At 44.8% G+C, this 24,823-nt stretch overlaps 1 protein-coding gene across 2 annotated transcripts; it reads left to right on the top strand.

Annotated features, from left to right (window-relative positions):
• The first annotated feature begins 1,985 nt into the window (after nt 1-1,985).
• Nucleotides 1,986-24,727, top strand: AGFG2 (ArfGAP with FG repeats 2). 2 transcript variants are annotated; one of them, XM_080682791.1, is made up of 13 exons: nt 1,986-2,371; nt 11,404-11,497; nt 12,681-12,796; nt 13,862-14,015; nt 14,594-14,759; nt 15,461-15,586; nt 16,468-16,500; nt 21,848-21,968; nt 22,151-22,233; nt 22,419-22,502; nt 23,401-23,529; nt 23,880-23,965; nt 24,312-24,727. In XM_080682791.1, the coding sequence occupies exons 1-13, from the start codon at nt 2,151-2,153 to the stop codon at nt 24,369-24,371; spliced, it is 1,473 nt and encodes a 490-aa protein (XP_080538917.1). In that variant the 5' UTR covers nt 1,986-2,150; the 3' UTR covers nt 24,372-24,727. The 2 variants fall into 2 exon arrangements, with proteins under 2 accessions (XP_080538917.1, XP_080538918.1); XM_080682792.1 differs by lacking the exon at nt 22,419-22,502 and having other exon boundaries at nt 24,312-24,506.
• The last annotated feature ends 96 nt before the right edge of the window (nt 24,728-24,823 follow it).

Here is a 24,823-nt window from a genome sequence, read left to right as displayed (position 1 = left end):
CTCCCTGCTGCTGTAACAGACATGATGGCTGAAGCTAGGACAGATCGTGAGGTAAACTTGGGAGTGTAGGTAATGCTTTATGGAGCAAAAAGGTAGAAGGAGCCTAGGTCTCTGGCACAGTGGAGCAGCCCACTAGCCCTGGAATGCCTACATAGACTATCTCATGAGAGAAATAAACTTCATCTGGCTTAAGCTCCAATTATTTTGGGTTTTCTGTCACAGTGGGACCTAATTCTAATGAATTCACCTGGCTTAAGCCCCAATTATTTTGGGTTTTCTGTCACAGCTTCCCATCACACTTAGAAGAAAATCCAAACTCCTAACCAAAGTCTGGAAGGTTCTGCATAATCTGGTTCCACTCCAGTATAATCCCTCCCACTTTTCACTCATTTCACCATGCTTCACCCACTCTGGCTTTCTTTTTTGCTGCTTCAACACACAAAACTTCTTCATGCTTTAGGGCCTTTATACTTCCTTCTGCCTGGCTTGCTCCTCCTTACGTCTCCTCATGGCTGACATCTTTTTGTTAATCAGATTTCAGCTTAAATATCACTGCATTAGAGGTAGTTTTACTGAACAGTCTAAAATACCCAACAAGACACTTTTAAAAAAAAGTTTTTATTGATTTCAGAGAGAGGAAGAGAGAGAGAGAGAGAGAGAGAGAGAGAGAGAGAGAGAGAGAGAGAGAGAGAACATCAACAATGAGAGAGAATCACTGATGGGCTGCCCACTGTATCCCCAGAGCCCACAACCTGGTCATATTCCCTGATGGGGATTCCATGACCTCCTGGTTCATGGGTCCACATTCAACCACTGAGCAACACGGGCTGGGCAAGTCACTCTCGTTTACAATAGCTTATTTTAATTATCTGCATAGAACGTATCACTAATTGATGATTCTGTAACTATTCATTGTGTGCCTTCCCCTACTAGAATGTAAGCTCCATGAAGATAGGAATTTGATTGGTTGTCCAGAACAGTGCCTGAAACCTAGTAGGTAGTCAATAAGTGTTTGTCAAATGAATGGTCAAATACTATTCCATGGATTGTGTGGTGATAAAAATCAGGGTTCCTAAAGTAACATGACCCAGATTTGCCCCACCAGAGTGGCTCCTTGGTTGGGCATCGACCTAGGAACCAAGAGGTCACCAGTTGATCTCTGTTCAGGGCACATGCCCAGGTTGCAGTCTCGACCCCCAGTAGGAAGCATGCAACACACAGATATCCTTTCTCCCTTTCTCTCTCTTCATCTCTTCATTGATGTGTCTATCTCTCCTCCCTTCCTCTCTCTGAAATGAATAAACACACACACACACACACACACACACACACACACACACATATATATGTAGTAAGACGACTCATATCAGAATTCTGGCTGGGCCACGTACCAGTTGTGTGACCTACTGTAAATTGTATAACCTAATACTGTAAAATGAAATTTCCTATGGCATAGGGTAGGATTAAATAAAATAGCATGTATAAAGCACTCTCTCTCCTCCCTCCCTTCCTCTGAGAGCTCCATCTTTCCCTCTCCCCTCGGTCTCCTTATGGCCACGTCTATTCTGCTTTGCGTACTTCTCTGTACAGTCTAGCTAAGACTAGGACTTTGAAATTTGGCGGGAATTAATGTCATCAGTCTGGAGAACCAGAACTGCGCATGCGCGGGACATCTATACTCCTGCATGCTACCTTTGCAACCTTGACAGCCAATCAGAATAGGCGTCGGAGCCCAAGTTCCAAGAATTCACCCTTCTAGTCAGGGAGGCGGGCGCCTTGCAGGCTGTGGCGAGATGGGGAGGGAACAAGAAGGGGGCACGCACAGTGTTCACGGCCAGAATCCCTGCGGGCCAATGGCAGAGGCCTAAGGTTTCTAGGCAGTAGGGTGTGGCATTGTTGGCTACCGCAACTGGAGGCCCTCTAATATCGGGCCAATCAGAGTGAGGAGGTGGGAGGAGACTAGCCAATCAGTGTGCAGGATAGGCGAGGCTTGGGGCTGAAGAGTCTCGCGCGGACGCCGCGGGCTCCCCAGCTTCTGTCTGGGGAGTCAGGCGTGCGGAGGCGACTGAGGAGGCGGGAAGGCGGTAGTGGTTGAAAGGGAAGGGGCGATTGCTGATTTGCTGGGAGGAAGTCCGAGGGAGTGGGCCGTCATGGTGATGGCGGCGAAGAAGGGCCCGGGGCCGGGTGGCGGGGTCGGCGGGGCAAAGACGGAGGCGGAGGCGGCTTCGGAGGTGTGGTGTCGCCGGGTGCGGGAGCTGGGCGGCTGCAGCCAGGCCGGGAACCGCCACTGCTTCGAGTGCGCCCAGCGCGGGGTCACCTACGTGGATATCACCGTGGGCAGCTTCGTCTGCACCACCTGCTCCGGCCTCCTGTGAGTGGACTGGCGCGGGGGAAAGGGGAAAACCGGGAAGGAGTGGCGGAGAGTCGGCGTGAAGGCCAGCGAAGGGACAGAGCCGAGGTGGGGGATGGCGGGGAAGCATGGGGACGCGCCGGATGTGGTGAGAAAGTCCTCTGTTGCAGAGGTGTCATGGGGAAAGGAAAGGGGCAGCGGAGGCAAGACACCCAATTGGAGTCGCGTTGCAGGGGAAAGGAAGGACACAGGAGAGAAATGGAGAAACTCCCTACAGGAGGCAAGGAGAACCGAAAGTGGGGATGGTTGAAGAGAACTGAGGGGAGATGGTTGGAGATTTAAAAGGCTAGAGAATGACATAAACCTTGAAAGGGAACTTCATGTAGATGGAGGACAAAAAGGAAAGAGGTAGGGCAAACTGGGCTCAAGATGAAGGAGTACCTTTCTTTTTTCTGGCTTGTGGCCATCCTGGAGTGTGAGATGGAGAAACCAAGTTAAATAGGCAAATTAACCCAGGTTGAGAGCACGGAGACAGTGGCAGGTAAGGATCCAATTCAAGTGTTCAGGTGCAGATCCTCATCTTGCAGGGCTTTGAAATGCTATCCAGAAGTACTAGTACTAGTAGGTATCTTACAAATCTAAGTGATGAGAGCGGATGGGTTACCCTGTTAGAGAGCTTAACTTTTCCAACTTTTCCAAAGGTTTGTAGATCTGGATGAGCCATCCTTAAGTGTAATAATTTACATCTTTAAGCTCCTTGTTGCCACGGTTTGATCCTAGTAGTAAATCTTGCAACTCTTTCTAGATTGAGGGAGAGAGGAGAATGGTTGTATAATCTGATTCGCTATACTTGGCACTGGCACTGTATTTGGCCATGCCTGAGCTAATTTAGAACCACAGTTCTAGCCCAGATTTCTGGTTATATAGTAAGTTTCTTTTCCCCCTTAGGGAATTATTTGGTTAGATACATGATTAACATTTGATACCAAGCCTGTATCTATTTATATTTTTTATCAAGGGGTTTATTATTACTGTTTTTTAGTATTGTTTTAATACATTAGTTTGTTTGGTCATTGGTTTCATTTTTTTTTAATATATTTTTATTGATTTCAGAGAGGAATGGAAAGGGAGAGCGAGACAGAAACATCAATGATGAGAGAAAATCATTGATCGGCTGCCTCCTGCATGCCCCCTACTGGGGATCAAGCCCACAACCCAGCATGTGCCCTTGACTGGAATCGAACCCAGGACCCTTCAGTCCACAGGCTGATGCTCTAGTGAACCAAACCAGCTAGTGTTAACAAGGAATGCTTTCCTTGTTTCTTCTTACACCTTTAGGAGCCAAGGAGTGAGCAGTATTGTTCTTGCTTGACAGATGGGAAAACAGAAGCAAAGAGGTTTAGTAATTTATCCAATACCTTATGGGGCTTGCTGTTTTCAGCATTTGTTTTTTGATATTAGTTATGGTCATGGCAGATCAGAAATGAGGATCCAGGTCTTCTAAGATACAGTTTAGGATAACTTCTATATTCAGTTTTTATCTCCTTTGCCAAACTGCTATGTCCTGGTCAATCTCACTTGGGTGTTGTGAGAATGGACTTGACTTTGGTCTAAGTAAAAGCCACTGTGGCTCTTGGGATAATGGTTTAGAATACAAATAGAAATGTGTCAAAAGCTGTGGTAGAAATGCAAGTAAAGCAAAATAATAGAAACTAGAGATTAGGACAAGGACTCTGAGGAGAGAAGGAGCAAAATTTAGGAATATTTATAGCATAAAGTAGAAAGAGAGCAGATTCCTGAAGACCTTGTTATGAAAAGGAAAATCTGCTTATAGAGTCTGGAAAAAAATAAAGAAAAGCAGAGGGTTAAAATTGATGATATTAGGTCCTAAGAAACAGTGTTAATTCATTCCCATGGTTAGCTGTGATGGAATGAAAGATAAAACCCTGGAAGTGCTGACATCGTCATCATAATTTTATAGATCTTGGTTTAAAGTATCCCACAGACAACATTTCCCTTTTATAACGAATATCCTTCAATCAGGACAGAAGGAGGGGCAAGGGAAATGGGACACATTAAAAACCTGGTTTCTTTTGCTGGAAAAGTTAACTCCTTAAATATCAGTGTGCAATTTGCAAAACTTGACCACTTTCTCCAGGGGTCATTATTGTTGATCCCATTAATGAAAAGTCAAATGACTGTGATCTGGAGAGACACTGGGTGGAGGTGAGTATGGCATAAGGGTTGATTAACCGAAAAGTACCCCAAGAGGCCTGGCTCTGTCTAAGGCAGGGGTGGGGAATGTCCAGCCCTCAGGCCATATAAGGCCCACGAAATAATTTGGTCTGATCCTTCCAAGGCATTAACAGCTAGTTAATTAAATGTTTGACCAAATATAGCAGGCTAATTTTTAAGTTGATAATTTTGTATGGCCCTCGAATGATGTTATAAAGAACCAAATGGCCCTTGGCAGAAAAAGGGTTCCCCTCCCCTGGCCTAAGGCGTGTGTATCTCAGACTAGGACTTACCTTATTTATTTATGTATGTATGTATGTATGTATTTATTTATTTATTTATTTTTGAGGTCAGTCTCTATGTGGTCTCCACTTTCCGTCCTTGGTTATCAGGGTTCTCTCCAGCTACTCTCCAGTTGATTCTTCAGGATGGTTTTTCTATATTTTAGTTGTAATTCCTGTTTGGTCCTGGGAGCATGTCAGTTAGCTTCCATTTACTCGAGCCCCATTTTGGAATCTCTAGGGCTTAGCTTTTTAGGAATTTAAGTTCCAATGGGAACAAATGGTAGGAATATACTAGCTCCTTTTTTTGTTTTTTGTTTTTAAAAATTCTAGAAAGGACATTTTTGCTTAGTATTTTGGTAAAGCATTATGAGAATCATTCCGAGTGATTCTTGAAGTGGTAGACTTTAGGGAACATATTTTGGTGATTGGGAAACGAGAAGCTAGCCAACCCTATGTTAGCAGGAAGTCACAGTAGAGTGAAGGATCAAGTAGGGGCTGGGCCACTAAATGAAACTGAACTGAAGGCATGTTGAGGTTATAAAGAAAGAAATATCAGTTGAAATTCTATAAGAAAACCTTAGTTTCCTTGACTATCTGATTCCAGTGATACTTCTCATTTGCTAATTGGACTTCTAATTAGCATGGACTAGAGCAAGGCATATAAACCTTGTAAAGGTATCTTAACAAACTACTACCTGTGCCCTCTGATGTGGGAAGGGCTGGGAGCTGGCAGGTGGCCAGAGGCAGAATGTGTCAGATGGGGCATACTTACTGTATTCTGCAGAGTGAGGGAGGGAACACACACAATCCAGCAGGCAATGGAGAGGCATGGCTCCACAGTGACACATACACAAGTTTACACCATAAATTCACATGGTTGATTGCCGATAGATTAGGATTTTTGTGGTGGTGAAAACTGGTCGGCCAAAAGCCTGCACATTCATTTATTCAATCAATCAACAAATACTTACTGAGTGTCTATCAAGCCCCAGACACTGTTTTAGGTGGAGATATGGTAATAAAATTGACAAAGTACCCATATTCATGTAGCTTACATCCTAGTAGAGTCCATGGACTGTAAATAAATAATTAAAGATATATTTGCAGGTAGTGATAAATGTGATGGAGTAAAATAAAGCTCAGCATGGGCCAGAGAGTGGTGGGAACTCATGTTGAGGTAGGATGATAAAAAGAGAAGAAATATTCTTCATTAAAATGAAGAGGAACCCTGGCCAGTGTCACTCAGTGGTTAGAGTATTGGTCCACGCAATGAAGGGTCGAGGATTTGATTCCCAATCAAGGGCACATACCTGGGTTGCAGCTTTGATCCCCACCCTGGTCTTAGGGCAGTTGGGGAAGCAACCAATCAATGTGTCACTTTCATATCGACGTTTCTCTTTTTCCCTCTTCTTTCTTTTCTTCCACTCTCTCTAAAAATCAATGGAAAAAATATCCTCCGGTGAGGATTAACAACAAAAAATGAAGAAGATATTGAGGGTGAAATTGAAGAACCATACTTAGCACCATCTCCAGAGAAAGGAGACAGCAGAATTGGCTTGGTATTTTGAAAGACAGTTTTCTGTTTAGTGTGTTACAAATATGTTTACCACTTAGAGGGATGGAGTATTCTGGGGGCAGTGAGAAGAATAACCAGAATTACAAGCTGGCTGGATTGGCTGATGTAGCAAGGTTGACTGTTCCAGCCAAAGTTGAATTTCCCAAGATCTGAAGAAAAATTCAGATTTTAATATTGGTGGGTGGGTGATGACTAAGCCTTCATCTCTGCACATGTGAGCTCATTCTCACTATCTCTTTTTTAATGAGAAATACTTTCTCAGCTGTAGCAAAAACCCATAGTGTTGGTGTGAGGGCCAGAGAGAGAGAGGCTGTTTCTGCTGTTTCTAAATTTACATACATGCTACCACAATTGTAGGTCCCAAATTTGACCTAGTTTTTATTCATTGGTTTTCTTCCAATACCTAATTTCCTTAACCTGGTATAGATCCTTTTAATTTGCCCATGATTGTATGGAAAATAATACACTACTTAATAAAAATACAAGAATAAGCTGTATTTTGTGTACTCACAATTTTAAATCTACTTTTGCCCCACCCTGTACATGTACATGTGCTAGTTTGTTTATTTTTCTGACTCTTCTACCAAAGGATGAATCTGCTATTTGAAGCTAGGTTGGGGTAAAAATCGCTGTTAAAAAGGATTTCTAAAGCAGAGCCTTAGATATTCTTCCTTGTTCTGGTTTGCTTGCTTGCCTCAATGAATAAACCCCTTTTCTGTAAGAAGAAAGCATGGTGAGGCCTGAAATGTCATTGACATCAGGGATGGGCACTACCTTTGATACCCAATATTTCCAGCAAAGTATGTGACATGCTTCCCTGACATGACTGTTTGGGTCCATCGTTTAAGCCATTGTCCTTCAAGTCTCAGTGGATACTTGTCTCTTCTACTTCTGCACAACTTTACTCTGATGATGGGATTAAGGCAGTATTAAGGTGGGCAGAGCTCTGGGCTGTGTGTTAAGAGATGTGCTTGATAGCTCTTTATTTGTGACAAGTTCCTACCCTCTTTGTCACTTAGTTTCCCTGTCTGGCTCCTAATTGAAGCACTTTTTATCTCCACGAAGGGAAAGGTGTGTGTTAATAATTCAGTACTTTTCCATCTGTCTGGTTTGGAGAGAGAGACATGTACCTTGCCCTTATTTTAATCCCATTTCTCCATCCCCTCCCACATCACCTTTCATATTCTCCTCTGCTGGGCTGAGGTGGACAGAGTTTCACTAGATTACAGACTAAAGCACTTTATCACATGAGGCCCTTGGACAACTTTAAAAGCCCCTAAGAAAATAATAAGTTACCAAAGAAAAGAGAAGAAAGGAAAAAAATTGCAAAAGGATTAGCATTGAGCCTGAAGAGGAGGGCAGCTGATAATATCAGGATTTTAGTGACTACAAGAGAGGACAGCTGTTTATCATTGTCACTGAGGAACAACAACAGGAAATGGCTTGAAGCAGGGGAATTTAGATTAGGAAGAAGTTTCCTAAAATTAGTGAATTTGACCCTGGAGCAGGGTAATAGGGATATTTCCTATTAGGGACTCTTCTTGATGATGTTTGGTTTCAAGATAAGGACTAAACTGGTCAGCTAACCCCTGCTTAGGCTAAGAAATACAAACTGGGGTGTACGAATTTGAACACAAATATTCAGAGGTAAGGAATTCCCAAGTTCAGATTTGGCACAAATGAAAGAACTTGGGTGCTGGGTGGAACTGTTTTTTTCCATTGTTGACCTGGCAGAACCTTCTCATCTGAGCAGCTGAGCAGGTTTGAGGCTTTTATGAAGCAAGCTAGAAGCAAAATATGGGCCAGTTTGAGGGTGATGACCACAGAGAAACAAAAGATGTGGTATCTGTAGAAATATTAGGGTGCTTAATAGAGGGAGGGGAGAGAAAGGCTAAGCGAGAGAGAATTGGGCAGACTTTAGTATCTCTGCAAGTTGCTTCACTTGCCAAGTAATTCAGAGTACTTTAAAGATTGAGTACTTCAAATGTTATTTAGGTTCATTTTGGGGAAAAGGAAACTGAAGTGGAAAAAGACTTTATGACTGGGCTGAAGGCTTGCATTCTAATAATGTACTTGCTTTCAACTGGAAAAACTTGCACTATTCTGGGCAAATAAATTTATCTCTATATTTCCCCCAGCACCTCCTAGTTAGAAATAACAGAAGGGTACCTCCTTCTAGTTCTCACTTCTTTTGGGGAGAACCTGAGAATTAATTTGGGAAGACTACATACAAGTTGGAGGGTTGGGTCTGTTTAATTCTAGGCCAGTGACTCACATCTGACCCACTGGATGACCCTGGTATGTACCCAAGGGGAAGCAATACTCCTAGACAACTTAATGTCATCTACTGGGAGGAGAGGGGCTCTTGTTTCTAAATTGCTTCTCTCAGCCAGCAATGGCCTCTGATTCAGAAACAAATTCTGACTCATAGGCCATGGAACTAGTCCTTCTGGGCTGCAGAATGTGGTGTTGCCTTATAGAGAACTCTCTCTGCCACTATTCTGTGGCTCTGGTTATAGTACATAAGCCAGTCTACAGACATTAAGGTCAAAGCAATGGTTGTTATGCTTTGGAAACATCCTATTCCATCAGATTCATTTGGCCCAACGAACCTAAATTACTTAGTTTTTTTGCCTTCCCTTTATCCTGTCTCATCCTTCCTCCCCCTCAAAAAAATACCCCTCTAGTTCAAGCTTAGCCATAGAAAGTTCTGTTGGCCTGGCATGGCTCAGTGGTTGAGCATCAACCTATGAACTAGGAGGTCACAGTTCGATTCCCCGGTCAGGGCATGGGTCAGGGCAACATGCCCAAGTTACAGGCTCAATCCCCAATGAGGGTGTGCAAAAGGCAGCCAATCAATGAATCTCTCTCATCAGTGATGTTTCTATCTCTCTCTGTCTTCCTTCCTGTCTGAAATCAATAAAAATTTTTTTAAAGAAAGTTTTGTTGTTCTAAGCATCCCCTCTAGACTGATACATGGGTCAAGTCCCTTCCCCTCCACCTACAAGGAAGCACACCTCCCTGTTTATACTTTGCTAACAGTTCCTGGTTCTTCTTTCTGGAAATGTCAGTGACCTTTGTGTGATAGGCTTAGAATCTGTTTTTCAAGTGTAAACATAATATATTTTTACTTTCCCCCTGATACCATTTCTCTTCCTTCCTCCACTGCTGCATCATGGTGCTAATTCTCCCTGATCCATTGTGCCTAAATTACACCCCACTGCGTTGAGAAGTACTCTTGTCTAGGCTCCTTGGTTCCTTCTTATAAGCCAGCAGTCCAGTGATTGAGGACTGGGTTCTATAATTTTTGTATCCCCCAAAGTGCCTACCGCAATGCCTTGTGTTTTGGCAAAGTAAGTATTTGTTAGTGGGAGGTGAAGACGAGGATCAGGATCATCAGGTCAGAGAGGTCTGCTCTGGCTAGACCTCACAAAGGTCTGTTTTCTGAGAGGGAAGGGCCTAGTTCTTAAGGTGAGAAAGGGCAAGGGAAGGAATATAGAAGTAGGCTGTCTGGACTTCAAAACGAAACAAAACAAAACATTGGTAAGAGAGGCTTCAGGAGAGAAAACTGGAATATCTCTGAAATGTGATCAGAAGAGAGTCTTCAGGGCAGATCAAGTTTAAGAGCTATTGTTTGGCATGTAGGAACAAAGCCTGGCTTTTGGTTCTCCTTGCTATTATCTTTCCTCATTGATATTGCCTGTTTTTTAAAGGAGTATTTTCAGACCCTTTACTGAAAAGTCTAGCAGCAGAATTATTGAAAGTGTCCTCAGTTGTAGCCTCCATTGTAGCCTCCAATGTCCTGTCCAATAGGGGCCTGCCCTTTACTGTTCACTCTGTACTGTGTCATCTGTCTTCCCTCCCTGCCCCCACCATTTTCACTCACACTAACCCAAACACTGCCGTTCTTCCAGACTTGGCAGGAGCATCTTTATTCTGTGTGTGCACCTGTAAGCATGAATGTGTTTTCCCCACCTTTTTCTAGGATTTTCATTTGGTAAATTTTGTTATCTCTTCCTTCTCCCTTGGCTTTCCTGAGGGCATCAACCAGGACCCTATTCTAGAGTTACAGTACTTTTATTTTCATATCTTGATTCACTCACTTTTTCCAGGGGAGTAAAAGTTTGAAGAGGCCCCATCATTTGGACTGTCTTTCCTGAATGTGCCTGTGGTCTTTCATTCCTGGTCCCAGGGTCTAGTTTATTTGTTTGGGTTTAGCCAGTTTTGTTTTAATCTGATGAGGACAGTAGGTCTAGACCAGAGTCAAGCTTAAGGTATAAGAAACCTGCTTGTGTTGAACCTGACTTCCTCCTGCTTCATTGAAAGATCTAGAAATGAGAAAGTCCAGAATATTTCTTTTCCCAGAGATTTCTTCCTGAGAGGGACCCTCTTTATTCCTACTACCATGCCAAACTTCTGTGTAGACAGGAGGAGTGGCAGCTAGCCTAGGGACTCAGTTTTTTGTCTCCAAACCTTATCTTTATTAGTATTAATCAAGAATTATCATGGGCCTTTATTTCTGTCTTTACTTGTTCTTGAGAAATATATGGGCTCTGGGACTTGGAGGATGTGCTGTAGGTCTCAAACAATGACAAGACAGGAAATGGGAAGTGGTTGCACATCTGAGTTCCCAGAAGAACCCCCTCAGCTGAACACTGAACTGTTGGGGTCTGAGCCAAGATAGAGGAGGGCTCTGGAGGGGCAGTCTCTGACTTCCTCTCCAGAATGACTGGGATCACAATATGTTCTTCACTTTGTCGTCCTTGTCTCTTATTAGAAGCCTCCAAAACATTCTTGCTTCCTTTCTTTCTTTGAATTAGGAAGTAGCTCAGGCAGGAAGTTCTACTTGAGGTTAATTTATGTGTTGTTTTATCCTTTCTCCCTTCCTCCCCTCCCATAAACAGACCTGCAGCGCTAACTGCATTATACTTTGCTTTCTTTCTATTTCTCTCCCACAGGAGAGGCCTGAACCCCCCACATCGAGTCAAATCCATCTCCATGACAACTTTCACTGAGCCTGAAGTAGTATTCCTGCAATCCCGTGGAAACGAGGTGAGCAGCCGCTGATGGAGTATTACAGGCTGTGTGTAGTTGCCCTATCTACTGGAGAGCTTTGTCTTAAGGTTGCAGAAGAACCCTTCAGTTTCCTTTCTGGTCAAGTTTCTCTTATTTTTTAGTATGTAAGATATCTTGTCTTATGTATATTTACAGATCTCAGTTATACAAATTGTGGTTTGTAGGCCCCTTGTTGGAGGAATCAGGGAAAGGAGCAAAATCTCTGCAGAGGGTTGTCCCTGGGCACTTGAGGGAGAAAATGGTTAGCGTTCCACCTTGATGAGCATTTAGAGTTGACTGGGCCTGCCCCCTCATTAAGATCTCCTGGAGGTGACTTGAGCCTTAGCAACCCAGGTTTAAGTCCATGTCATTTACTTGAAAGTGAGTTAAACCCCTTCCTCAGCTAAATCTGCTGGTAGGAAGATGCCATCCTTGGTGTTAGCAGTACGCCTAGCTTACAAGTGATTGGCTTACTTGGAGGGTGCAAACAAGGGCCTCTGGAGGGTGTTCTAGAAGCCACAGCTCTGAAAATTGCCCCTGACCTCACCCCATCCAAATTTAGTTCCCATAATTCTCGTGGCCCTCTAATCCTCCTATATAATAAAAGCATAATATGCAAATCGACCGAACTGCGGAACAACCAGTTGCTATGACGCGCACTGACCACTAGGGGTAGACGCTTAACACAGGAGCTGCCCCACAATGGTCAGTGCGCTCCCACAGAGGGAGCGCAGCTCAGCCAGAACAGTAGCCAGGCTCACAGTTGGCAAGCGCAACATCGGTAGCAGGAGCCTCTCCCATCTCCACTGCAGGTGGGTGGTAAGGAGTGAAGGGTCCCAGACTGTGAGAGGGCACAGGCCGGGCTGAGGGAACACACAACACACACACACACACACACACACACACACACACACACACACACACACACACACCAGTGCACGAATCTCGTGCACCGGGCCTCTATTTTATAATATGTGTCAGATTATATAATTATAAGTTTATTTATTTATTTAAAGCATGACCTCCCCATTAGATGACAGCTCTGTGAGGACAGGGGATCATGTCTTCACACTGTGTCCATGCTCAGTAGATATTTATTGATGAATATCCTGGAAGTGGTATCATTCCCCTTTCATGCTTTCTGCCCCAACTCCTCTGTCACCTAACTCCATTCCTTTAGGTTTGCAGGAAGATTTGGCTGGGTCTTTTTGATGCTCGAACATCTTTAATACCAGATTCCAGGGATCCTCAGAAAGTGAAGGAGTTTCTCCAGGAAAAATATGAGAAGAAGAGATGGTAAGGAGGAAGAAAGAGATTGATATGAAGACATGGGTCCAATACATACTTCATATGATAGTCCAGATTCCAGAGTTGAATTGGGGCTTCTCTCAAAAGGTAGACTTGGGTTTAGTCTGTTTCACTCAGATTCGGTTAGGGCTAAATTCTGCCTTCAAAATAATAAAGCTACATGGAAATATAACTTGTTCTTGGTCACTAACCTTGCAGCTTTGATGTCCCCTCTTTTGGGGAGATGGTAGACTAATTGGAGGGGGAGCTAGGCCTGTGTGAGTGGGGGTCAGTTTTTATAGTTCACCTAATTTTATATATGTTCTATATAATTTTTTGCTTTTAGCCCATCATTTCATTCATGATTTGTATGTATGTTGTTTTTTGGAAGAGGAAAACAACGTCTCTGTTCTCCCCTACCTTTTCTTTCTCGAGGTGTCACTTCTTATTGTTTGATTTTGGGGGCATGAGCATGTTGGGAGTAACTATAGGATAGAGAAGAGAATGCAAGGAGATTGGTGTGGTGAATAAAGCAGCACTTTGGATTCCCTCCTGGGGGTGTCCTCATGAGAAAGAAGATTCTCCCAGAATAGAGACCACACACACTATAGTGAGAGGGATTTTATAAAAAGTAGCAGGACCTGGCAGGAGAGGTTTTGAGCTCTTAGAAGATGAGGTTTTGAGCTCTTACTGTGAGACGGAGAATCTGAAGAAATACCCAGAAATAAAAGGAGGGACCTTGAGTAGGAAGCTGGAAAATAGGATCACCTATTGATCAGCATTATTGCAGATGTTACACTTGAAACCTAGATGGTCTGGCATGTCAGAAAGAGGAGGAAATAATAGACATAAGCCAGAGCAAACAACAGCCTGCAGAAAAAAATGACATCTGATAGTAAAGGGGATAGGCAGAACTTTGCTTTGTTGCTAAATTCCTTTTAGTTCAAAAAAGAAAATTAAGAAAAAATGAAAAAGGATTTTGACTGCTATAACCTGTGTTCTTCTAAGCATCTAAGGTGAGCATGGTCCAAGGTTTTACCCCTCTCCTTTCAACCTAACTATTCTTTCTCGAAGGTATGTCCCCCCAGATCAAGTCAAGGGGCCCACTTACACCAAAGGCAGTGCCTCCACCCCTATCCAGGGCTCCATCCCGGAAGGGAAGTCTCTGCGTACACTTCTGGGGGATCCTGTGTCATCTCTTTCAGCTGATGCCTCCACCTCTAGCCAGGTAACTCTCAGATCTGCCCTTCATGATTATTTTGGGATTTGGGAGACAGGACTATCAGTTTCCTAAATCTCCTGGACTTAGTAGACAACAGTGAGGAGCTGTGAGTTGGTTCTCAGCCCTGCTGTTACCTATGTCTTGCATCTGTCACCTTGGACTCATATCTTTTGGAAGAAAGAACCAACAGGAAGTGGTATTTAGGGAAGTCAGAGTATGAACTCCAAACCTGACCATTCCTCCAAGGAAACACAGAAGGGGCCGGGACTCTGCTTCAAGCACCTGGGAAAGATGAGGAGGTAACAGCTCCAGGGGGACTGTTGGGCAATATCCCTATATATCTTAGAGTTACCGTAACTACTATGCTCTAAAATGTGTGGTTCTGGGAGCTGGTGTACTGAGAAGACAGAGGAATTAGGTATGAGAGAAGCTAAGGCAGTTTCTGCCCAGGAATCCTCTCAGTTGAGAGCAGTTTCTTGCTCTCCTCTCCCTCCACTTGCCTATCTGGGGGTCGCCTGGGGAGCCTTGCAGGGGCTGGCATTTCTGGGATTCCAAGTGCTATATGTAATATCTTCTCCTCCAAGTCTGTTAGCCAGTCTCAGGCTCGGATATCTCAGCCCCGGAGCGCTCAACCACCTCCCCACTCCTCGGTCAAGAAAGCCAGTACTGACCTGCTGGCTGACATTGGTGGAGACCCCTTTGCTGCTCCCCAGACAGTACCATCATTTGCTGCATTCCCAGCCTTTGGGGGTAAGTTGGACCTGGAATAAGAACCTTACTACAACCTATGTACCCTTAACACAAAAAATTCACTTCCTCGGGTGACCAGGTTTTACTTGGCCCTAGCTGTCTTCACATGAACAAACGTGATGGTAATTCCAAAGCCTCAAGGCTGGGAGGGTCGGGGTCAAAGGGGTACCAGGGATTATGTTTGGGAGTTGGGGCTCCTGGCACGTTCTTTTAGAACACTGGAAATAGACTTTTTATTACTTTCACTCTATTAAAATGGGAGCAGGGGGATTATCATGTGTTCTATATACCCTAATGTCTTCTCAAAGATCAGCAATAGCCAATAACAGAGTTGAATAAAGTGGTATCTAGTTTCCCTTTTTGCTTTTCAAGCCCCTTTCCCCCAGAAAATAATTTTCCCCCCACATGATTCTGCTCAAACTAGTCCCTGACAAAAATGTTAATGCCTCATGGAGTAAGGATAAAAAGGTGGTGGGAGTGAACTTAGAGCCTCTGAGATCCCCTTTCCCCCACATGTGTCTAGCTCTCTGCAAAAGCCCCTGCCATCTCCCTTGTGAAAAGGATCCTGTGGAAAGGCAGATGCCTCATTAGGTGGCCTTTAGAATTAGTGTGTATTATTCTATTATTATTCCATTATTCTAGTTAGTGTATATTACTGTATATTAATATACATTTTATCTATATATTCCCTTAACCTATAGGCCAGACACCTTCCCATGGGGGCTTTGCCAGCTTCGATGCCTTTGGCAGTAGCCCCAGCTCTTCTGCATTTGGAAACATTCCTCTGGCTCGCCAAACCCCGTTTCAGGCCCAGCCAACAGCCACAGGTAAACTCTGCCTCTCCGGTGGTTTCCTTTCTCCCAGCTGCATCCAGCTGTTCACATCCATACATCACCTTTCATTCACATCTGCACCAGCCTAAAGAATTGTGCAAAGGATACAAAGAGATGCTCTAGGAAAGGCTGAGAGGAGTCGGAGGAGGTGATTTTTGTGATGAAGCCGGGGCTCTATTGTTCTATTTTTATTTATTTTTTATTCAGAGAGGAAGGGAGAGGGAGAGAGAGAGAGAAACATCAATGATGAAAATAATTGATCAGCTGCCTCCTGCACACCCCCTACTGAGGATCAAGCCCGCAACCCAGGCATGTGCCCTTGACCGGGATTGAACCCGGGACCCTTCAGTCCGAAGGCCAACACTCTATCTACTGAGCCAAACCAGCTAGGGTTATTGTTCTATTTTTTAATGGAAGGGAAATGGCTAAAATTTCAGCAGGAGCTATGCGGGTTGTGCACTAGGAGATTTCTGACTGGGAAGCAGAAAAATTGAGAAAGGACATGACCTTTCCTCTAGAGGGCTCCATTGTCTGTGTTGCAAAATGCCCAAAGGGCAAGGGCTGGGTCAAAGTCCAAGGCAGTCTCCAGAAGTCCTCACCCATCCCTCTTAGAGCAGAAGCCTGTAAACCCTGTGTTGTGTAGTTTATGTTATACAATTGAAAGAAAGTCTAAAGATTGCCTTAAAGCATTCAGCTTCTCCTTAAGTGCGCAGGCATCGAGTCTACAGAATGTTTGGACTTCCTTTGGACATCCTTGGATGCGGGAGGGCAGCTGGAGTTCTGTAAAGAGCAGATGTCTGAGGAAAGCCAGTGACTTACGCTCTTTTTCTTTCTCCCACCTTCCTGCCCTTTCCCTCCTAAACCCTCATTGCCAGCCACGGGGATGCTGACTGGAAGTTACAGCTTTGGTAAGTTATTCTGGCTACCCTGTAGCCACCCAAGTTAGGAGCTTACCTCAGGTCCTCTGATCCTAGAGTTTTTAGGTCTGGAAGGAACTCTTCAAATTTAGCCATTCTCCAGATGAGACCGTTCAGTAGTTTCCCCATTCGTGCAACCCACAGAATGGCAGACCTCGACCCTGGGCCCAGGCTTCCTGACTCTTGCTCTGCCCACAGCCTTCCCACTGTGACACTGAACTGGCTACTTGCTTTTGTTTTTATTTTATTTTCATATTTTTGAATGGGACAAGAAGAGACATTTTTATATTGATAAAAGTTTAAAAAGTACGTTTAACTGACAGGGTAACCTTGAAATTCATAAAGCCATAACTATTAGACAATTAAAATTTAATAAACCAACAGAGAGGGAGACTATAATAGACTCTCACAAAATTAATAGATAAAGTATATAGACAGTTAAGGAAGGAAGTCAACCATTTGAGTAACACTTTAACAAGTTTGACCTAATAAATATAAATAGAATTTTGTAAACAAATGGCAGAATATATAGCATTTGCAAACATATAACTATTTTACAATTTGGGAAATTTGTAGGGGGAAACAAAATCTCCATAAATACTAACAAATAGAAATTACACAGGTCACATTCTATATGATAAAAGATGTCCTAAATAAAACTTAAAGGCATGAAACAGGGAGGAGATACTTGCGACCTGGAAGATAGACAAAAAGCTAATAGCCATAATGTGTTTTATAAAACATCTATAAATAAGAAAGAATAGGATAATGGACAAAGGATACAAGCAGATAATACCCAGAAAAAATATGAAAATGTCTTTGACCTAACTAATCAGATGCAAATTAGGATAAAATATTCATTTTTGATATTATATTAGCAAAAATTTTAAAGATTGATAATAGCCAATATTTTGTGGGGAAATGGGCCCTTTTTATTATTATTATTATTATTATTATTATTATTATTATTATTTCAGAGAGCGGAGGAGAGGGAGAGAGGAATAGAAACATCAATGATGAGAGAGAATCATTGATCCACTGTCTCCTGCACACTCCCTATTGGGGATCAAGTCTGCAACCCAGGCATGTGCCCTGACTGGGTATCAAACCATGACCTCCTGGTTCATTGGCTGACACTCAGCCACTGAGCCATACCAGCCAGGCAAATGGGCCCTTTTGTGAGCTGTTGATAAGAATGTAAATTGGTACAGGAATATTCAGGTTAGCAAGAGGAAAGTGTTCTTGGGAATTGGAGCTCTAAAGTAAACAGTCAATACAAGGTTATTATAAGTTGGTCTGTGCAGAAATGCATTCCTAGCACAGTTGATTGTTTTAAATATTTTAAAGGAGAAAAAGAAGGCATTAGCCCTGGAGCCATTCCTGGCTGAAACTGGGGTGAAACTTTTGTTCAGTGTCTGACCATCTCAAAATGCAGAGTCTGCAACCATATCCAGAGCCAAACAGCATTTATGAGGCTCTTGCCATTGCTAGAAGCAACCTCGGATTATCTCCAGGAGGAATGAAAGAGTCCCCATTTTGCAGGAGAGAAAACTGGCTCAACTTGATCGGTGACTTGGCCAAAATTGAATAGCTGATAAGTGGCAGATTCCATTCACTTTGTACCACATCATGATCATGAGGTTGTTTCTGTGAGTGTGATATAAAAGAACTATTGGGCCCAGCTGGTGTGTCTCAGTGGTTGAGTGTCAACCTATGAACCAGGAAGGAGGTCAAGGTTTGATTCCCAGTCAGGGCACATGTCCCGTTCCGGGCTTGATTCCCCAGTAGGGAGCGAGCAAGAAGCAGATAATCAATGATTCTCTCTCATCATTGATGAATCAATCTCTTTCTCTATCTCTCTTCCTCTCTGAAATCAATAAAAATATATTTTTAAAAGAACTATTGGGCCCTAGCTGGTTTGGTTCAGTGGATAGAGCATTGGCCTGTGGGCTGAGGGGTCCCGGGTTCGATTCTGGTCAAGGGCACATGCCCAGGTTGCAGGCTTGATCCCCAGTAGGGGGTGTGTAGGAAGCAGCCAACCAATGATTCTCTCTCATCATTGATGTTTTTCACTCTCTCTTCCTCTCTGAAATCAATTTTAAAGAAAGAACTATTGGGTATGAAGTAGGGAGATGTTGGTGAGAGGTGGGTATTTCTTCTGACAAGCCTGTTTGTATTTTTATATTTCTGAGAAGGAGTATGGGGGGGGGGGGGGTTTCTAAAACTGCAGTTTCCCCATGAAACTGCTATAAGACATGTGTACAAATACAGCTCCAGAAGTGAGGCTCTGGAAGTGTATTAGAAGCAAACTCAAGCACAGATATTCCTAGCTGTGGCCTCCTTTCTGAGAATGTGCTCTCTTTAAGGTGTTCACTTCAAGTAAGGGCCAGTTCTGCCCTCTGCTGTTCACCAGGAGACACACAACACTGCTTGCAGATGGAACCACAGCCCTTCTCCCAGCCTGGGAGGGCAGAGGACCTGGTCCTCACTGAGGGGAGTTCCCTGACATGAGGGCCCAGAACAGGACTGAAGAGTCTGATCTAAGGGAGCTGTGTTCGCTCAGAAATTCCGTGTACCCTGAGTCAATCAGGCAAGGGAAGGACCCGGGGCTGGAAAATCAGAAGATCCAACGCCACCCTGCTGGTTTTCCAGCCTTCTTCATGGCCTGTGGAGTGGAGAGGATTGAAGACCAAGAATGTGCAGTGGCATGATAGCCTAGCACTTGTTCCTGTGGGAAGTCCAGGGGCTGGAGAAGAAGAGTGGCCAGGAGAGCACTGTCTTTTAAGTGCTGGCACCCTAGAAGCAGCCCATCTTTGGAACCTTGCAGTAGGCAGGCTCTGGGCACCTGTCTTACCTGCTGGATTCTCAGCTTCTCCAAGTTAGAGCCTGGTCACCATCAGTTATGCTCAGTGCCTAGTACAGTGAAGATACCCTTAAACAAGGTTTTGGAGGAATACAGCTAAACCTTTAGAAAAGAAAGAGCATGGAGATTCAAATTACAGTTCTGGGCATTCAGAAAAAAAAACAAAACTTGATTGACAAGAAAACAGGATGAGGTTTGAAGGAGCCAGGGAGCAACACAGATTTGAGAACCAGCTTGGCTTTGCCATTTCCTTCCTTGTATCCTTTCTTTATCTTTTCCTTTCCCTTCTTTTTCCTCTTGTCTCTGAGAGGAAAAGTATCTTCCATTGTGAAGGATCCCTCTCACCGTTTCCCACTTTCTGCAGGGCTTTGTCACATCAGCTTTATCTAAATAACACTTCTACTTCATTTCCCTTTGCTGGCATATTTCCTTTTCCCCACAATATGCTTAAAGTTTCCCATTCTACAGAATGTTTCCACAGCCTTACCCATGCTAGTCTCTTGTCACAACTCCTCTCCACAGCCATACCTCTGGGAAGAGAAGCCAATGGCCTTCATTTACTCGTTTTTTACTGTCCTGCCTCTCTGTCTCTTTTTTTTTTTTTTTTACAGATTTTATGGCATAATATATATACTGTTGTGCACCTTGATTTTTTTAAACTTTATTAGATCTTTTTTAATCAATACATTAACAGCTTCCTCACTTTTTTAACAGTCCAACATATGTAAATATCATAATTTATTTAATCAGTCCCCTGTTGATGAATATTTAGGATGATTCGGTCTTTGGCAGTTAAACAGTGCTGCAGTTAACCCTGTACATCATGTTTGCGTGTGTAAGTTATATCTGTAAGAAAATTCCTGGCAGTGAAATTGATCTAGCAGTACTTTTATTTATTACTACAAATATGTCAAGTGCTCCAAAGGAAAAGAACAAGGTGCTCTGAGAGGAAAACCAGGATCGAATTCACATTAGTGCATCAGGAAAGGCTAGTCTAAAGACATGGTTTTGTTAAGCTCAAAGGGTGAGTAGCAGTTAGCAGGCCAAGGTCATGGGTAGGGCCTCTTGTTCAAGGCAGAGGCAGAGCATGTAGAAAGGCTGGAGCTGAGGGTCTAGGGAGGGTCTTCTTCACTTGTGTTCATGTTCTGAGCCAGCCATCATATGTTTCCTTTTAGACTCTGAATTGCTTCTCTGACCCTACTGATCATTTCTTAAATCCTATGTTATGATAATACCTCACATTTGTGTTATATTTTAGATTTCAAAACACTTAGAGGGTCTTTACAGCTACCCTGTGAGAGGGTGGGAAAAAAACGGAGAATGAAATGTTTTGCTATAATCACAACGGTAGCAAGTGGTAGAGACACAAGTAGAATCCAGTTCTTCTCACTTTACCTATTCAAATAGTCTTTTTGTTTTTAATTTGAGAGAGACATCCAGTTGTTGCTTCACCCATCTGCACATTCATTGATTGATTCCTGTATGTGCCCTGACATGGGTTTGCCTTAGGGAATCGAACCCTTGGTGCTCGGGGACCGTGCTCTAACCAACTGAGCTACCCTGCCAGAGCTATTCATTCTTGAGCACCATCATGTTGCAGACACTATGCAAATTGTGTTTTCCCTTCAGTAATGAGTCTTCTAGCACTCATAAAAATAAAACTTTTTTCATTTGTAGCCTTGTTATACCCTCACAACAGCTCAGAATGGTTGACAGATGATATGTAGACACATAGATAAAGAGGCTTTCCCTTAGGCCTCTTCCTGTGAGACGAGAATGCTCGGGATTTCCAGGACTCTTACTCTGCAGGCTGTTTTGTAAAACTCCCACGTGGGGCTTGTCCTCTGCTTTTTCTTTTTAGATGTGAACCCCAGGGAGGACAGGAGAACCTGCAGTCGGCTCTGCCCAGTGAGCAGTGTCCCTAAGCCCTAATCTAAGCTCATAGCATCAGGGTGGCTTCCCAAAAAAAGAGGTGGCTCCGATGGGAGTGCTGATGGCTGGAGATTTATGCTCATCACCTCCAGTGCCATCTCATGAGATTCTCCCAAGTGTCCTTGGACCTTTCTGCCCTTCAATAGCTCTTCCCCCAGCCTTTCTATCTGCCCTTCATATGATTTATCTGTCAGTGGAAATGCTGCTTTGAGTAAATTACAGTCTCTTGAGGGGAAAAATGGAAAGTGTAAGTCAGGTCACCATCCCTCCTGCTCTAAGAGAAAGCTGCTTTTTCCCTCAGCGGTGGCGGCTTTGAGCACTAGAAAGATTGAAAGATGAGTATCACATGGCCTGGAATTCTCAGTGAGAGACAAGCCCTCCTGAACTGGGTGATCGTGGGAAGACTGGGCTGGCTCAGAGAACCCAGGTGGTGCCTCTCATGTGATCACTCCACTCCTCCACTGCACCCCATCTTCTCTTCTCCTGCCCTTTCCATCTTGTCTCCAGCCTAACACTCCCTGTTTTATTTCCTATGACTTCCAGGGAGCAGCCAGGTGACTCCATTTGGTGCCTCCCCTCTTGCACCTGCCAGTCAGCCCAACAGCCTCACAGATATGGGCGGCCTCCTGGGACCTGGGGCATCAGCTGGAGGTCTCCCTAGCAGGTAGGCACAGACATGGGTTTGCCTTAGGGCAGGAGAGTGGGCCAAGAAACCCTGGCCTTGCTTTTCCCAGCCCACTCAGCTCCTGTCTGGCAGTACTGGGTTTGCCATCTCCTAGTCCCTTGCCCAGCTTTTCTCCTTGGTCCTGGAAGCTGTGCATGCTGACCTCTCTCCCCATATTGCAGCATCTTTGGGATGACCAGCCAGGTCCCCACACTCCAGTCGGCCACAACTGGCGGAGGTAGTGGCACAGGGCTTGCCTTTGGAGGTGAGTCCTGCCCGTGAAGACCCAGGGAGGGAATCCAATTCCTAGAGGGGATTGAGAACTCTGGGCAGGGTTGGGTGGAATGGAGAGAAGACTTAGAGGAATGTTCAGTTATCACAATATTAAGCAAATGGGGAAAAAAATAACCATCTTTTTTTCTTATCTCTACCTCATTCCACCCTGAGCAGCCTTCACCAACCCTTTCACAGCACCTGCTGCTCACCCTCAGCTGCCTTCCACAAACCCATTCCAGCCCAATGGCTTGGCCACAGGTAAGCCTTCCAGACTGTCCCTGTCCCTGTCTCTCAGCATCAATTTCTCTGTACCTCTCTCCCCTCACCTCTCCTCGCACACTGTCAGGAGGAGCAGCAGGCAGCCTCAGCCGGCAGTTGTGGTCTTCCCAAACTAGTCCCCTTGACCACCCTTCTTCCCCAGCCCAGGCCAGACCCATTTTAGTGGGCAAAAAGTAGAAGCACCCAAATTACAGAGTCAGAATTTCAGAATTAGAGAAGTAGACTGCTATTTACCTGCATCAGTCCTGAGGTTGTTTTAGTGTTGACTGATAGTGGCAGTGATTCCTCTTTCTCCAACCCTTGGTGTCCGAAGGTGAGCCACCTGAAACCATGACCCTGTTCCCTGCCCTCATCAGCCAGAGTGGTATGGTCTCCTCTCACCCTGCCCCTCCTCAACCTCTGCTATCTTTCTTCATGCACTACCATCTCTTTTTTTGTTCTCAAAAACCTTGAGGCATGAAGAGAGAAGAATAACAGCTTCCAGTGGTGTGGCACGTGGCAGGCCCAGTGCTAAGTGCTTTACATCTGTTATTTCATTTTCACGGTGGCCCCAGGAGATAGATACTGCTCCGTTTTAGAAATGAGATAACTGAGGCACAGAAAGGGCTGATAATTAGCTTTTTATTTATGCAGTTTAATAGGTAGCCTAAAGCTGCCCCCAGTTCTGGGTAGTGTTCATGTGGGCAGGAAGCAGGCAGGTTTGGTGTGTTGCATGGAAGCTGAAGAACTCTCTGGCTCATTCAGGGTACTTCTACTGGGTACCTCTGGATAGGAAAAAAAATCCATCTATTTTCCCATCTTGGAAAGATTTAGGAAGAACGTTTCTCCAGCCTATGTTCCAGAACTTCGCCTGAGCCTCATGTCCCTCACTCCACAGGACCTGGCTTTGGGATGAGCAGTGCTGGACCTGGCTTCTCCCAGGCAGTGCCACCCACCGGGGCCTTTGCCAGCACCTTCCCACCACCAATGTTCTCCCTGCAGACCTCGATGACTCAGCAGCAGAATGGTAAAGGATGCAGACCTCACCCTCCTTCCTCTCCCCCCATTCCCCACCCCCAGCGACTGTGTGTGTGTGTGCACGCATATGCACGTGTTACACACACCCACAGGAATATTAGGGAGCCAGACGTGCAAGCTAATTCCATTTGGGACTATAGGGGAGGAATCAGGGAAGCACCGGACCTGCCTGTGTACTCTGACTGCTCCATACCTTTATTCCTGTCTTTAGGAAGGCCCCCTCTCACTGCGCACCTGGGAGGTAGCTGTGCCTGTCCTGCAGGGAGGGAGACAGAGCAGGTCAGCACCAGCATGAGGGGCAGGGCTTATGTCTGCTGAGTTTTTGCTCTTGCTTCCCAGGATCTTCCTTCAGTGACTTAGGATCAGCCAAGCTGGAACAGAGGCCACTCAGCCAGCCAGGGGGCATCTCCACCAATCCCTTCATGGTGAGTGCCCCAGTTCACCAAGGTGTGGGGCATGGCCTCTCACTCTGGGTCTTGGGGACAGAATCCTAGAAGAGGGTGATGTGGGGTGGAACTTAGACCTCTTCCGCATAAAGTTCTGCCTTGTCCCAGCCAGGGATGAGTGGGGTAGTTGATGGGCCTCAGTTCTTCTCTGCCCTGTCATCTCCCCCAACACCCACCCCCTCCACTTGGCTCTTAGCTCCTTCGAGTTCCCACTTTCCTCAGCACAGTAATGTTAAGGGAGAAAGCAGTCCTGAACTGCATTTCTTCTGTGGCCTCCAACTTTTCTTCTTTAATCTAACAATTTGTTGTTGTTGTTTCTTTCCAGACTGGATCCTCATCAAGCCCATTTGCCTCCAAACCTCCCACCACCAACCCTTTCTTGTAGCACTGTGTCCTGGGGAGGGGGGGCGGTGGCTCTTCCCTGCTCTCTGGGGCCCTTCTACTCCCTGCAGCTCTGGTGACCACTTGCCTGTGGCATTTCTGTGCGTCTGAGACCAGAGTGGGCCTTGTTGTGCGGGGTAGGGGGTCTTGGAGATGGAGGTGCTAATGCTTTGCTTGGAGCTTGCATATAAAAGGGCAGCTTCCTCCCTTCTTCCTTCCAGCCCTCACCCAGGCAGGAGGCCTAGGAGAGAAGGCAGGGCCTGGCTTAGAGGAGCAATAGTATTTTATTTCTCAAATTATTAATTACAATGACAGTAATCCCCCTCTTCTCCTGCCCTCAGCATACACAGTGCTCCCTTAATTCCCAACCCCGTGGGCAGAGGAAGCTGTGGGCAAAGGCTGACCAGGTTGCCCTGGGGAAACTGTTCGCCATGTCCAGCTTTCCAACACTGTTCT

Source organism: Plecotus auritus (genome assembly GCF_963455305.1).
Source record: "Plecotus auritus genome assembly, chromosome: 7".
Classification (NCBI taxonomy): Eukaryota; Metazoa; Chordata; class Mammalia; order Chiroptera; family Vespertilionidae; genus Plecotus; species Plecotus auritus.
Note: the sequence above shows the minus strand (reverse complement) of the source record. Positions and strands in the feature narration are given on the sequence as shown.

Coding starts and splice junctions, on each gene's coding strand:
- AGFG2 (XM_080682791.1), top strand. CDS start 2,151: ATGGTGATGGCGGCGAAGAAGGGCCCGGGGCCGGGTGGCGGGGTCGGC. Junction 11,498..12,680: donor TGCAATCCCGTGGAAACGAG/GTGAGCAGCCGC, acceptor CCATTCCTTTAG/GTTTGCAGGAAGATTTGGCT. Junction 23,530..23,879: donor GATGACTCAGCAGCAGAATG/GTAAAGGATGCA, acceptor CTTGCTTCCCAG/GATCTTCCTTCAGTGACTTA.